At 39.0% G+C, this 15,835-nt stretch overlaps 1 protein-coding gene across 18 annotated transcripts in view; it reads left to right on the plus strand.

Moving 5' to 3' along the window:
* Positions 1 to 15,835, plus strand: part of ASPH (aspartate beta-hydroxylase) — a 201,194-nt gene that overhangs the window by 23,978 nt on the left and 161,381 nt on the right. For 10 of the 18 annotated variants that reach the window (XM_075125190.1, XM_075125174.1, XM_075125184.1 and 7 more), the window contains exons 2-3: positions 14,128 to 14,277; positions 14,798 to 14,842. In XM_075125190.1, the coding sequence (XP_074981291.1) occupies positions 14,128 to 14,277; positions 14,798 to 14,842 (195 nt within the window). Of the gene's footprint in view, positions 1 to 10,039; positions 10,373 to 14,127; positions 14,278 to 14,797; positions 14,843 to 15,835 lie in introns of those variants that run through there. The other 8 variants (XM_075125176.1, XM_075125183.1, XM_075125185.1 and 5 more) reach the window with 5 other exon arrangements.

The following is a 15,835-nucleotide window of genomic DNA, read 5'->3' on the forward strand; positions in this document are numbered from 1 at the left end:
AGTTTCCGTGACTGGGGCTTCCTGTCTGGAATTCAGGCATTGCTCCCACTGTTCAGCAAGCCATTGAGGATTTGCCCTTTGACAGCCAAAAACAGCTCTCAAATTAAACTTATGAGACTCTGCTCTCCTTCAAGGGCTATCATGTGGTCCTTGGGAGTGTATGCTCTGGTACCACTATGATGTTCAACGGCGTTGGCAGCAGTATCATCATCAGTGCATGCTTGGACTGCCTTTCCCTCCCCTGAGGCAATGCGACTACCCCAGAAAGAGTGATAGATCCCACAGAAGAAAGCAGTTGGGCTTGAGGTTCAGACAGTCCAAGCACCCATTTTGACTCCTTGGTCCAGAGCACTGTTGTAGTTTGTTGCTCCTCTCACCTCATCTATGCCCTTTGGGGAAAGGCTAGCCTGCTTTCACAATCCTTTGGGCTCTGTCACCACCAATAGCTGGATCCAAAGCACTGTTTTATCAGTTATGCTATCAGTTTCCTCTTCACACCTCCTCCCCATCTTTCCTCCTCGTCTCTCTTTAGGGACCCCTCTCATGAGATATTGCTCCTCAAGCAGGTCTGTTTTCTTCTGGCTTTGGGAGTGGTGGGGAAGGTACTTCCAGTATCCAAATCCAAGGGAGGCATAAGACCCATCCTCAACCTTTGCAGCCTCAACAAATCTATCAGGCACAGGAGGTTCTGAATGGTCACTCCATTGATGTCCTCCCTGCATTGTCTCAAAATGATGGGTTTGCTGCTCTGGACCCCTACTTTCATATGGCGATTTTGCCTAGCCAGAGAAAGTTCCTTGAGTTTCTTGTGGTGGAACACCCCAAGAGTTTTTACTAAATGCATGGTGATTGTTACGGTGTATCTCACAAAGAAGAGATTTCACATCTTCCTAGATCTGGATGTTTGGTTACCGAGGGGCAGATGCAGAGGGGAAGTTCTTGCTCATGATGGCACTTCGACCCATCTGTGTCTCATCCTAAACAGTGGAAAGTCAATGTTGGCTCCCACTCAAAATATTGAATTCACTGGGGCACTGTGTTAAATTTTTAGGGATGGAAAATGTTAACCAGTAAGCATTAGTCTTACCAGTTAACCTGCTGTCAGGGTTCCCTCCCCACTCTGAACTCTAGAGTACAGACGTGGGGACCTGCATGGAAGACCCCCTAAACTTATTTCTACCCCCTTAGGTTAAAAACTTCCCCAAGGCACAAATCTCTACTTGTCCTTGGACTGAGGTATGCTGTCACCACCAAGTGATTTAACAAAGAACCAGGGAAAAGGACCACTTGGAGTTCCTCTTCCCCCAGCAATCCCCCCAAGCCCTTACAGCCCATTTCCTGGGGAGGCTAGAGAATAATATGCTAACCAATTGGTTACAAAACATTCAAAGACCCAAACCCCTGGGTCTTGGAACAATGGAAAAATCAGTCAGGTTCTTAAAAGAAAGATTTTATTTAAAAAAAGAAGAAGAAAGGTAAAAATCATCTCTGTAAAATCAGGATGGAAATACTTTACAGAGTATTCAGAGTCAAAACACAGAGGATTCCCCTCTGGGCAAAACCTTAAAGTTACAGAAAACAGGAATAAACCTCCCTCTTAGCACAGGGAAAATTCACAAGCAAAACAAAAAATAAACTGATCTGCCTTGTCTGGCTTACCTATACTGGTGGTAATATTGGAGACTTGGATTAGGATGGGTTGGAGAAGATGGATTTCTGTCTGGCCCCTCTCAGTCCCAAGAGAGAACGGCCACAGAAACGAAGAATCCAAAGCAAACCCTTTTTTCTCTCCCCCCGCCTCCACCCCCCGAATTGAAAGTATCTTTTTGTCCCTATTGGTTCCTTTGGTCAGGTGCCAACCAGATTATTTGAGCTTCTTAACCCTTTACAGGTAAGGAGGAATTTTAGGCTACCCTTATGGTTATGACACCTGCCTTAACGGTTAACCCCCACACCGTCCAGAGCAGTCTCGCATCGGCCCTTTACCGGCCAGCTGGCCCTTTAATTGGTTAACTGTTTCAATGAAATATTTTTTAATAGTTTAAATGGTTAACTTTTTAAATGGTATTTACATCCCTATTAGATTCCATGACATCAAGAGCATTTCTGCTGACTGACCATTTTCAAACCATTCACCATCTTTGTCTCTGTTTGCAGCCTTCAACCTTCCACAACAGTTCAGACATGTCTGAGGTTCTTGGACCACATGTCTGTTTGCACACAGGTGGTCCAGTTTACAAGGTTGTGCCTTCGCCCTCTTCAAATATGGCTTAGGACAGTCTACTGTCCATCCTCTAGACAGGCTGGTTCGTCTCTATCCGCTCATCCTGGACTCCTTGCAGTGGTGGATGCATCCAGAGAAAGTTTACCAAGGTTTCGATTGTCTGGCTCTTGCCAGCCAAGCTGATTGTTAATGTCTCTCCCTGATGGATGGGGGGGGGGGGAAGACCTGGGGTCGCTGAAAGTACAGGGACAGGGGTTCAAGCAGGAGGCCTCACTACATATCAACTTCCTGGAACTGTGGGCCATATACAGTGCATGTCACACTTTTTTCGGCACTGTGTCAGAGACTCGGTGGTTCACATACTCACTGAGAATACCACTGTGATGTATTATGTGAACAGGGGAGTGTGCTCCAGGTTGTTCTGCCTAGAGGAGAACATTACTCCGATAGCCATTCACTTACCTGGGATTCAGAATAATCTCGTGGACCATCTCACCAGGTATTTTTACCTAAGTCACGGATGGCCCTTGAAGACAAGTGTCCTCTGGGACAAGAAGAAATGTCATCTGTTCTGCTCTCGAGAGGGCCTCACTCCAGGCTCCCTGTCCAAGGTTTTCTATCTCAGGTGGTTCTTCTGAAATCCTTTCCCCTAATCCAGGTCATACTCAAGCTCAAGGCTGGCTCATTCTTATTGACCCAGCCTAGCTGAGATGGTGGTTCTCCGATCTTCTCTTGCTGTCTATTCAGCCTCCTATACTGCTGCCTCTCCATCCTGACCTACTAATTCAGAATCACAGCTGCATCTGTGGGGCTTGGGGGCAACACCGCCTCATGTAGCCAGGGGAGGGAGTACAGGTAGGAGGCACGTGTGCCACCCCTTTACGGGTACTGTTAAGCAATATTTCTGGCTCTGGTGCGCTGGGTGTGCACACACCTAAGTGGAATACACAGCATCATCGCATCTTGAAGAACCAGTTATATTAAGTAGCTGTTTCTTCTATTAGAAAAATACTAACCATGAGTGTCAAACTACCTCTTTTAGAAACATGATAGGCAGCTTATAACCTTAATGTTCTACCATGGAGAGCTTGTATTTGTATATACACACACACTTACATTTTTGTTATCCTATTCAAAGTAGTTTAAATAGTATCTTAGATCTGCTTCTGTCATGAAGCTGACTTGTACTTTGGGGTAAGAGACGATTAATATAGCTCAAATAAACTTAATTCTGCATTGTCATACTTATTTTTTGTAGATCTGTCAACTTGACTTTGAATTTCCTGTCTTGCTGATACTAAAGATCTACACATTTAATATTTTTCTCCCTTATGTATTTACAACTTTAAGTGATGCTTTAAGATTTAACTGCTTTGGTCTGTGAATATCTCCCCACTTGAAAAGCAATTTGTGTGCCTACTGTGTGTATGAGTGTGCACACTTTTTGAAAATTTGATTGATAAAACACTGTTAAGGTCCACCATTAATAATGAAGCAATTAGGGTGGATAAAAGTAAACTTAAAAAAAAATCAGATTTTTTTAAAATTTAAATGCATATTTTAAAAAAACTATTTAAGAAAAGGAGTACTTGTGGCACCTTAGAGACTCACCAGTTTATATGAGCATAAGCTTTCGTGAGCTACAGCTCACTTCATCCAATGAATTGAGCTGTAGCTCACGAAAGCGTATGCTCAAATAAATTGGTTAGTCTCTAAGGTGCCACAAGTACTCCTTTTCTTTTTGCAAATACAGACTAACACGGCTGTTACTCCGAAACCTATTTAAATTAAATTTGAAATTGACAGCCTATATTTGTTTAAACTCACGATCTATTAAAATAATTTAAATTAAAATTTTAAACAAATAAGTAGTACACTGGCTGAAATTTTTAAAGAAAGTCAAACCACTGAACTAATGGAAGTTGCTGTGTACACTCCGGGGACTAGAATTTGAAGTGCTAAACCAGCTTTTGACAGCACCAGCCTCTCCTCCAGCTGCGGAGAGAATGTTTTCTTTATTTCAGTTTTTATTCAATGAGTTCAGTTCGCTGACAAGTTCATTTAGAGTTAAGAAACTGATAGGTAATTGGAAAAAACAGTAAGGGTATTTTTGCCTTCTTCTATGCCTTCTTCTAAACAATAAGTAAAAACTAGGTGTGAGAGCATGAGATTTACTAGTTTTAAAATCTTCATGGCTCTGGTGACCAGAAAACCAACCTTCCACACAAACTTCCTCGTGGCTGGACTTTACAAAAACTAGACAAGCCATTTACAAGACACACTTTGCTTCTCTACAAAAGAAAAAGGACACTAAACTATCTAAACTACTACATGCCACAAGGGGCCACAACAGTGGCTCCCTTAACCCACCCAGCAATATTGTTAATCTATCCAACTATACTCTTAGCCCAGCAGAAGAATCTGTCCTATCTCAGGGCCTCTCCTTCCTCCCCTCCACCCCCACAAACATGATACAGTTCTGTGGTGACCTAGAATCCTATTTTCGACGTCTCCAACTCAAAGAATATTTCCAACACACCTCTGAACAACATACTAACCCACAGAGACCTTCCTACCAAGACTACAAAAAGAAGGATTCTGGGTGGACTCCTCTTGAAGGTCGAAACAACAGACTGGATTTCTACATAGAGTGCTTTCGTCGACATGCACGGGCTGAAATTGTGGAAAAGCAGCATCACTTGCCCCGTAACCTCAGTCGTGCAGAACACAATGCCATCCACAGCCTCAGAAACAACACTGACACCATAATTGAAAAGGCTGACAAAGGAGGTGCTGTCATCATGAATAGGTCGTAATATGAACAAGAGGCTGCTAGGCAGCTCTCCAACACCACTTTTTACAAGCCATTACCCTCTGATCCCACTGAGGGTTACCAAAAGAAACTACACCATTTGCTCAAGAAACTCCCTGAAAAAGCACAAGAACATATCTGCACAGACACACCCCTGGAACCCCGACCTGGGGTATTCTATCTGCTACCCAAGATCCATAAACCTGGAAATCCTGGACGCCCCATCATCTCAGGCATTGACATCCTGTTGTCAGGGTGTAGATAATGTAGACTCCCTCCTCAGACCCTAAGCTACCAGCTATGTAGACTCCCTCCTCAGACCCTAAGCTACCAGCACTCCCAGCTGTCTTTGAGACACCACTGACTTCCTGAGGAAACTACAGTCCATCGGTGATCTTCCTGAAAACAGCATCCTGGCCACTATGGATGTAGAAGCCCTCTACACCAACATTCCACACAAAGATGGACTACAAGCCATCAAGAACAGTATCCCCGATAATGTCACGGCAAACCTGGTGGCTGAACTTTGACTTTGTCCTCACCCATAACTATTTCACATTTGGGGACAATGTATACCTTCAAATCAGCGGTACATGCATGGCCCCACAGCATGCCAACATTTTTATGGCTGATTTAGAACAAGGCTTCCTCAGCTCTCGTCCCCTAATGCCCCTACTCTACTTGCACTACGTTTGATAACATCTTCATCATCTGGACCCATGGAAAAGAAGCTCTTGAGGAATTGCACCATGATTTCAACAATTTCCATCCCACCATCAACCTCAGCCTGGACCAGTCCACACAAGAGATCCACTTCCTGGACACTATGGTGCTAATAAGCGATGGTCACATAACCACCACCCTATACCGGAAACCTACTGACCGCTATTCCTACCTACATGCCTCCAGCTTTCATCCAGACCACACCACATTCAAAAACCAGTCGGAGAACACTTCAATCTCTTTGGTCACTCTATTACAGACCTAAAAGTGGCAATTCTTCAACAAAAAAACTTCAAAAACAGACTCCAGCGAGAGACTGCTGAATTGGAATTAATTTGCAAACTGGATACAATTAACTTAAGCTTGAATAGAGACTGGGAGTGGATGGGTCATTACCCAAAGAAAAACTATTTCCCCATGTTTATTCTCTCCCGCCCCCCCCCCCCACTGTTCCTCAGATGTTCTTATCAACTGCTGGAAATGGCCCACCTTGATTATCACTACAAAAGGTTCCCTCCCCCCCCCAGCTCTCCTGCTGGTAATAGCTCACCTTACCTGATCACTCTTGTTACAGTGTGTATGGTAACACCCATTGTTTCATGTTTTCTATGTATATAAATCTCCCCACTGTATTTTCCACTGAATGCATCCGATAAAGTGAGCTGTAGCTCACGAAAGCTTATGCTCAAATAAATTTGTTAGTCTCTAAGGTGCCACAAGTACTCCTTTTCTTTTTTCAGAGACTATCAGTTCAGGGAAGAAAACCGAAGAGAAAAAAGGAGCTGAGCGCTGGCATCTTCTGAGAGAGTATTAAAGGCACAATATCAAACTGTCTGAATTTGAAGAATAGTAAGGGGCCAATATGGCCACATCAGGAGCTCATTAGGAACCTGAAAATCGTATGGAATCCTACTAAAAGTGGAAATATGGACAGATTGCTGAGGAGGAGTACAAAGAAATAGCACAAGCATGTAAGGAGAAAAATCAGAAAGGCTAAGGCACAAAATGAGTTGCACCTAGAAAGGGACAGTAAGAAGTTCTTTACATAAATTAGAAGCAAGGGAAAAACACAAATTGTAGGTCCATTACTGAGCAAGGAAGGAGAGCTAATAATTAATAATATCAAGAAGGCTGAGATGTTTAATGCCTATTTTACTTCAGTCTTCACTAAAAAGATTAATGCTGATCATGTGTTCAACACAATATTAACAACAAGGTGGAACGAAGACAAGTCAGAACAAGGAAGGAACAGGTTTAAGAATATTTAGATGTATTCATTTGAAATTTAAAATCTGCAACACAAGTTCTACTTTTGGGGGGGAGGGAACACTGCAGTAGGCATCTTAATGTTTTGATGGAAATACTACCTTCAGTAGTAAGTATAGGAGTAAGACGGGTTTTTTTTAAATAACCTACCCAGTTATAATTAATAGATATTGATAGTGATAGAACACTCCCAAGATTATCACAGCTTTACACTGGCAAGGAAGTATTCTAGCTAAGAATGGCTAACGTATGACTAAGGGACATCATTTTCTTGTGTATATACAGAAAATAGCTGTAAAATTAATATATTGTTGCAAAACAATAATCCAGCAGATCAGGATGGAAGATTCAGACATGTGACAGAAAAAGTTGAAAAAAGAAAAGTTGGAAAGAATAGGATGCAGAGAGATTTGTATTTATTTATTTATTTATTTATTGGAGGCAAGAGTCCACAAATAAGCTATTGGTCTACCAAAGTGTTCAATTATGAAGGCTAGGTAGATGAAGTCTGTGTAAATGTTGTCAGTTGCTTTGGTAACTTACTGAGTATTGGAGACCATAAATCTCTGAAATTTCTCTCCCATCTGCTAGCTATCATTTTTCATAGGAAAGACTTTACTGGAAAATCTACTTTAAAGTCAAATCAGAGAAGAGTGAGTTTTCTTTAGTTACCCTTTCTTGCATACCACTGTTACCTAATCTAACTAGGTTCTATATGTCCACCTTCTCTGAACCCCTTTAACCTTGTATGATAGCAGACTGAAAGCGTTGTACAAAACCACGTAGTGCAGGGGTTCTCGCAACAAAAAAATTAGTGGCTTCAGAGTGCGACCCCCAACTCTTGCTGGTGGCCACTCTGACAGTTTTTCCTAAAATACTTCATTAACTTTAGGAAAAACAAATAAATATGCACATATACAGGTCCAAATCAGTGTAATTTATTTATGTAGGGTTTTTTGCAGACTCAATAATAAAAATAACATACAGGTGTCTGTATTGTTTACTGGACCTAAACAGAATGGAAACACAAATGCAGTGCATTGCATGTTCTTATCTTTTGCGGGGGTTTTTTCTTTTTTTGCTTGCTTTTTTTTAGTGACTTGCTAGCTAGTAAGTCTTGTTCCTATTAAGTGATATTTGTATGTTAATATCACTTTTCACAGCAGCAGTCTTGCTAGCTAGGAGGCAGTGAAAAGCTATATTAACAAACGTGAAAAGTGATATTAACATAACAGACTTATTCAGCTCTGGTAAGCTGGAGGACAAATTAAGCCTTGGATGGGGAAGTGGTAGGGAAGCAGCGGGAGCCAGAGGCAATGGGGTGGTGAGGCTGGACGGGGCCAGAGCCTGAAGCCCCGCAGTCGTAGGATAGAGCCTGCTGCCCCAGAGATGAAGCCAGAAGCCTGAACCCCACCACTCCTGGGAAGGTGGGGAACTCACACTAGCTGCCTGCTCCTTTGGCGTTTTTGGCTCCGCTGCTTCCCCCCAGCACCCCTCAATCACCGTCCAAGAGGCTGTGGCGTCAAGAAAAGCCCCTCGTGGATGCATTTGAGAAACACTGAGTCATGGTGTATCTTTATAGTTGTCAAAACAGCATTTTCAGGTATCCATGTGTGATAGACTATACATAGTAATTACCTTAACTGGCCCCCATTATATGGCCACTGTCTTCATCACCTATTCTGTGCCTTTTCCCTATTATTTGAATTCACTTCCTATTGTACTTGAATCACAAGTAGTATTCACTGAGCACTGCCAAGTCATAGCAGATGCCAAGTTTTTAAAATTTTTGTTTGGTTATGCCTTCTTAAAAAAAGGGCTTTGAAGAAATTTTTAGTTGGTGGATGGTTTTATTTTTAAAATTAGTTGGTTATGGTTTCTCTATACATGTTTTAAAAGCCTTTTTGTGAATTACTATGATCATTTAATAAGCAGTATCATCCATTAACAACTTATTTTCCTCTCCAGTGTTGTGAATTATTTGAAGTTGTATTGTGGAGATTATGGTTTCTAATCAACAAAAGCAGTGCAAGTTTGCTTATATTCTGCAAGGTAGTAATACTGTATTTTCTGTTGCCATATCTGATTATTTTAAAAAATAAATTGTCATATCCCTGCCTATAGTATAGGCTCCACTATATCGCCACTGTTGCTGGTAAATTACTTGTCTTGTTTTCTCAGCATAGGGAAAACATTGTGACCTAAAGAGAGCTTTTGAGGATGAAGGGTATTGAGGATTAAATATGTGGAATGTAGCATTGTCACAGTTATCTAATTTTTCTATCAGAGAACCACTGTGGGTGTTGGTCACCACTGAATTGGTTTAGTTTTAAATGGTAACAATCATGTGTAGGTTTTCAGAACTGAAAAGGACGTGAAGGATGCCCCTATATTTGTTTGTGCCACATTATTTTAGAAATTTTATGCTTATAGAGAGATTATGTGGTTACTATTGGTAAAATCAGCATGGGCTTTGTAGGAAAATGCTCATTTAATAAGGAAAGAACCTCTTTGTGTGTATTTATGCTGCAGAGTTTAAGAAGTCATTTTGGGACTGAAGTCCATCTTCTTTTTGCTAATGCAAAATGGCTGGTAGCTGTGACCCAAATTAAGAATGCTAGAGGCGAACTTGAGGTGCAGTTGAAAGGAGCGACTATCTGGGTTACTCAGTTCATATTTATTCTCTAATTCCTGGATGTTCTTAGTAGTCATGTTTTTTTCATTTGTAGTTATTTAGCTGTGTTTTATCCTTTAATGTGGACAGCAACAAGTTTCAAAAAAACAGTTTACTCAGGATGTTAGGAAAAAGTGTATGTGCCAACACAAAGCAAGTTTCTTGGGTGCAGGCTAGCTTGAAAATTGCTACACAGACAAACTCTGGGTCTAGACTTTGTTTTAGTTTATGCTGCTGGATTTAATGCCCTTACAACTTGGGCATTGAGGCATGACTTATTACAAAAAATACAGCAGCACAGTTTGTTCTGTTTCATTTGCCTGGTATGTTTGGTGTTCAGGGATTAAGGGAGGAGAAAGGACCAACTATCCAGAATGCTTTGTTAAGAGGAGGGAGTAAATTTGATTGTCGTCAGCTCTGGATTTCCATATGAGAGCTTAAAAGCCTGTAGCTTGTGAAGATTGCTCTAAAAATAGCTTCGGTGAAGAGTTGGCAGTCAGGTCCAGTTTCAGGTTCTAGCTGAGTTAGCTTTATTAAACTTTTTTTTGCCACTGTTGCAAGACTAGATTGAGGGTAACTCGTTCCTTGTTCCACCTTGGATGTTGATTTTGGATTCCAATATACTTATTTTATCCATGGATAAAGAACACTAGTGCCATGGCTGAAGATTCAGGTATAATTCTAACCTTTGGCAGAAATGAAAAAAATGCATAATTGTACTTTGGCTGTGTCTGTCTTTTGTGCTCAGCTGAATAAGGAGCATATTGTAGTATGTGGGTGTTTTGGATTCAGTTTACTATTTTGCTCTGCATCACAAACTGCTTTTATTTTTGCTATTTAAATTAATTCTGAAGTAGAGATCTTTTTTTCCCTAGATTTTTATGGTAGGTGGTCAGTCATACTCAACATAGGTTTTTAGCATAGTATTCCTATTAAAATAGAAGGCTTTTTTTTACATGTGAAGGTTTCACTTGAGCTTGCTTGCTTTATTTATTTTATTTATTATTTTTTTAAAGTAGAGCACATTTCCGAACGTATTAAGAACCATAAGTAAATGAACAAATTTGTTCCCACATAACCTCTTTATTCATAGAAACTATTCATAACCAGTAGCTTAACATTTGTTATTGAGGAGTATTATGTAGTTCAAGACACTTATGGTATCTGTATAAAGACATATGGCAGGGTAAGCAAAGGCTTACCAGATATGGAAACTGACCTATTTTCTACATAGCTGATATGTGCGGAGAAAGGGCTTCAAAGTTGAATTAACTCCCTGGAATGAGTTCAAAACCAGAGTTAGTATTCCTTAATGGTTAGCTAGCTTTTAGCTCTGACTCTATGTATGTATGTTTGCTTCTGTAAATGATGGATGAATCTTATAGTGAAGAATTGAACATTTTCTTTTTTTTTTTTTTAAATGGTTGCAAGTTAGAGCAGATCTGTTTTGTTTGATTTCTGCATAGTAAAATTGTTCAGAGCACTTAAAGGTGGGGAGTCAAAGCTTGTAAATGGAAGCTACACTTGTAACAGATGATATTTGTGTTGTAGGGTCTGATTCTGCGAGACTTGGATAAAACTGTTCTTTAGAAGTGGAAGTCTGCAGCAGTAATATTAGGTTACTTATTTAATTTAAAAAGCTATTATTTAGATGTCCTGTCTTGTTGCTTTGTGGTACACAGTCCTTTTTCCAGAGAGACAGTGGTAAAGAAAATGCCACGAGAGAAAAGAGTATAGAAAAGAAATGGAAGTATAAAATAGAATCATGCTATATTTGCTCATGCAAATACAAATAGTTTTCTTTACTATATCATATGATCTTTGTCACAGACTTCTTTAAAACACCCATTTAATATAAACTGTTCTTACAAGTACATAATCACAATTATGTTTCATAAGAGTTGGATGTGTGGTGGTTTAGCTTATAATAATAAATAATAGCATATTTATCTATGCTCTCTCTAAACATTCAGTAACTCTTAGCCAGGGATTTTTTTTTCATATGATTTGTAATATTTGCTATATATATTACACCTTGTTTATCGTTGCCTGCAACCTTCCCTTGTGAATTTAACCACTAATCACTAGTGTATTGAACTATACTCATGTGTCCGAGCATGAGGTTAAACTGTCCTAGTCTCTTTCTAAAGATTAGTGGAAACACCATACTGGGGGAAAGTTATGGTTAGAATGTCAAAGAAACAGAATTCTATACTTTATAAACAAAAATCTGTGCTTCTAGGACCAATATTAAATAGATTTTTTTTCTCCACTATAAATATTGCATCAGTAACAACTGAGCTGATGCGGCTGTTTTTGTGACTGTCTTTACTCTGCATATAAAGCAATAAATAGGGTGAAGGGTTAGCTTAGTATGTCTGTGATCCTGACATCAAGCAGGGACTGGAAGCCCTTCTGCACTGACTTTCCCTCCCCTCCCACCCCTGCCATGTAAGTCAGCTAAAGAGGCCACCACTATCCCTACTTCCTCTACCCTTATCAGGGCTACTACCTTTTAGTGTGGCTTTTTGTGTGTGTTTTTTTGTTTTGTTTTGTTTTAAACTTGTGATCATTTAGCATTTAGGTCTCATTTTTCCTAATTAATCATATTAAAGATGGCAAACAAATATTTGACCTGGACTTTATATGATAATACTGATATTAAACACAAATCTTAATCACAGTACATTAGTGATGCTTAAATATTCTTTGCATTTGAAAAATGTATAACGTATCTTTTTAATTCAGTAAAGATTTGGCCTAAACTATTTGGGTTAACTCTGTTGTCTGGCAACCTTTGAAAAGTTGAGTCATTACAATAACTTTGCTGCTGTATTGTCTGATCATAATACCCTTTTGTAAAGTTTTTACTTTTCCCTAGTGGGTTTGAAGTGCATGCACACGGCACATCTAAATAATCACTAGTTCCTTTTCCTTCTAATTAATTGTACTGGCAGACTCCCTTCACCTGTGAGAAAATCCAGGAAAAAACTGTATTCTGTTTTTCATTTTATTTGTGTTTATAACGTGGTGTGTGTTCTTTTAAAAAATGTAGTTAATCTTTTTTGGTATTTTTACTTTTATTTTAAAAAAAATGAGTTTTCTTATTTCTAGCTGGATTTTTTTCATTGTAACTTTAAATGTAAATTTAATATCTCCAAGAAACCTCGTGAAGGTTTGCAAGATTTACATTGGAAAGCAGGGACTACCTGTCTGATACTTCTGTGAGCAAGTGGGTGGGGAGTAGGAATAGCACTGGATCTGCCGTTGCTTGCCAGCAAGAATTGTTGGCTAGGTACACAGCAGGGAGTAAACTGCTGTATGAAAATGTTTTGAAGTAACCTTTTCCCTAGAGCAAGGGGGAAACGGGAGAAATTTTGATGCTCTAAGTCACGTTTCTTTCTCTGCCCTTAATAAAGGGATGCTCATACCAGATTGTAATTTTATAATTTAGCCCTGTGAGTTGGGTACATAATATACTAACTCTGTTTTTAACATGAAGGCTTTAGAAACTTTTGGCAAATGGATACAATTAATCTCGCTGCTATTCATTTGCCTCGTCCTTTTTGAGCAGTAAAGAAGGGAACAACAAGGTGGCTGCGTTGTAGATCAAAACCCGTAATGTGTTCTAGCATTTGAACTCTGTCTACACAAGTGACAATGATGTGTGGTTTTTTTAAATGAGTTAGCTCAGTCAATTTATCTTAACTAGATAGAAAATCCCGTTTAAACCAGTGTAGATCTGATTTAACACGTCTTAGATCCTTTGATCTGATCATATTGTCACCTTCGTGGGGGCCTAGGAAACAATACAACCAATTTAAACCATCTAAAAGGAGTTAAACAGTGTATATGCAGGCATTAAGGAGGCGGATGTTCAATCGAGTTAGCTTCACTCATTTAAAAAACACCCTTTTTGCCTGCATATGCAAACCCTCTCTATTACAATTACTATTAATAATAAAGGAGATAATAGTAGTGAAAGTAACTTAAACCTGGTCTAAAATTTATGTCAACCTGTCTCACTTGGAGTTAAGACGATTTAAACTCTGGTACTGAGCCCAGAGAACGGATAGGTCAACAGATGAATTTTTCCGTTGACCTAGCTACTGCCTTTCCAGGAGGTGGATTTACTACATTGATTGGGAAAAACCCTTTCTGTTGCTGTAGCAAATGTCTACACTATGCTATGTAGTGTTATGGTGGCACTAGGTAATGCTATAGTGGCATAGCTGCAGCTATGCCACTGTAGTGCTTGTAGTGTAAACAGCCTTTCAAAAGTTATTGAGCACTTGGTACTACAGAAACATTATTCTGTCATGATAGAATACGTTACTTGCGCAGTTTGTAAAAACATGCATCCTTTTATAATAAAATATTATGCCTTCTGATAGTAACCCAGTTTCCATGTTTACACATATTTAACAGAGACAAAGCATGGAGGAAACAAGAATGGGAAGAAAGAAGGCCTCTCTGGAAGCTCGTTTTTCACCTGGTTTATGGTAATAGCACTGCTGGGAGTTTGGACATCAGTAGCAGTTGTTTGGTTTGAACTTGTAGATTATGAAGAAGTTCTAGGTAAGAACTTTAATTTCTTAATATGTATAATATAGTGCGTCAGAAAATGTGCTTCTTGTATCTTCATTCATTGAATTGAAGCATTTTCCGATTTCAGGAAGAAAGACTGAAGATTTAATCTTGCCTTCAGATAGATGGGAGCACATCACCAATTTGTAAATTAACTACTGCACATATATTTGCAAGTGTATTATTTTTACTAGATAAATATGTCAATGGACACCTGGTATGATAGGATGCGTACTGTGCTTTTTGTATCATGTTTAAAATTCACCGTTCTGATAGTATTTGTTTTGTGTTTTTTTTTTTTTTTAAAACGTCATGTTTATTAGGCGCTAAGAAATCTGTCCAGTCTTCACCTAGCTGATGCTTTGTTAGTTTGTACTTGATCTTTGATGCAGGTGAATCTAGGAGGATATTATAATTGACCTGTATGTAAGGTTCAAACATCTGATTAAAAACCTGATAGGGTCTGATGATGATGCAAATAATGATTTTTGTATTTTTACCATGCATGCAGCCAAAGCAAAGGACTTCCGTTATAACTTGTCAGAGGTACTTCAAGGTAGGCTATTGGGAAACAAACTTCTTTCACTCTCCCTGGAATTAAAATTTCATGCTAATCATATTCTGTTTTACTCTTTATTTTAACTTTTAAAAAAATTTCTTTCCTTCAGTCATTATTCAAATAAAAGACTCCGGCATTTTGTTATTTCTAACTTTTTTCTTCCTATTCTTGGAGAAATTCAGTTCTTCTTACTAGCTGAATGTTACAGAATTTCTAACTATGTACTTCAATCTGAAAATCAACAGCAATAATTTAGATTTCATTGTTGCAACAGAGTAGTGATGGCTTATTTATAGTCTATTCTGGACCTGTTCCTGGAATTCTGCTTCCACCAAACTGTCCTATTTTATAAACTATATTTTAGTTTATTAAAATTTTCTGTAGGATTATTTTTTTGTGAAGAACAGGAAAATAGTGGTTAACATTTATTTTTATTTTTGTATAAATTTTTGCCCCTGTGTTAGTGGTTGGTAACCCTTCTTTCCTCAAGGGAAAAGCAATGGCATGCTCAGAATAAACTGATAGGCTGTAAGAACCTCTAAATTTTACAACTCCTCCCCATGATCTTATAGCTTTGTGATTCAGGCTTGAGTTTTGCCATGATAATTGAGATATATCAAAAACTAATTAAGTATTAAATGACCTACTAATTGATTTGTTGATCCCAGGAAACATCTTCTTTTAGATGACATAGTTTTAGGTAATACTTTATTTTCTAGAAGAGACTACATTCCCCTGAGTGTTTACTCTATATGGCTGCTAAAGCTACTGTGGCTGAAATAAAAGAAAAGCAAGATCTCTCATGTTTTCATCATGTATTAAAAATCCTTACTAGATTTTACTGATTAAGGCAGCTACCATTTATGACATGTTGCTTTTGCTTCTCCGTGTATACCATTTTGGGTCATGACTAGTGATGATGATATGCCCTGGATGATGATTAGTTTCTTAGCTACAGTAAACCTATGTAGCCATTGGTGAAATGTCTGT

This window comes from Caretta caretta, chromosome 2 (genome assembly GCF_965140235.1).
Source record: "Caretta caretta isolate rCarCar2 chromosome 2, rCarCar1.hap1, whole genome shotgun sequence".
Classification (NCBI taxonomy): Eukaryota; Metazoa; Chordata; order Testudines; family Cheloniidae; genus Caretta; species Caretta caretta.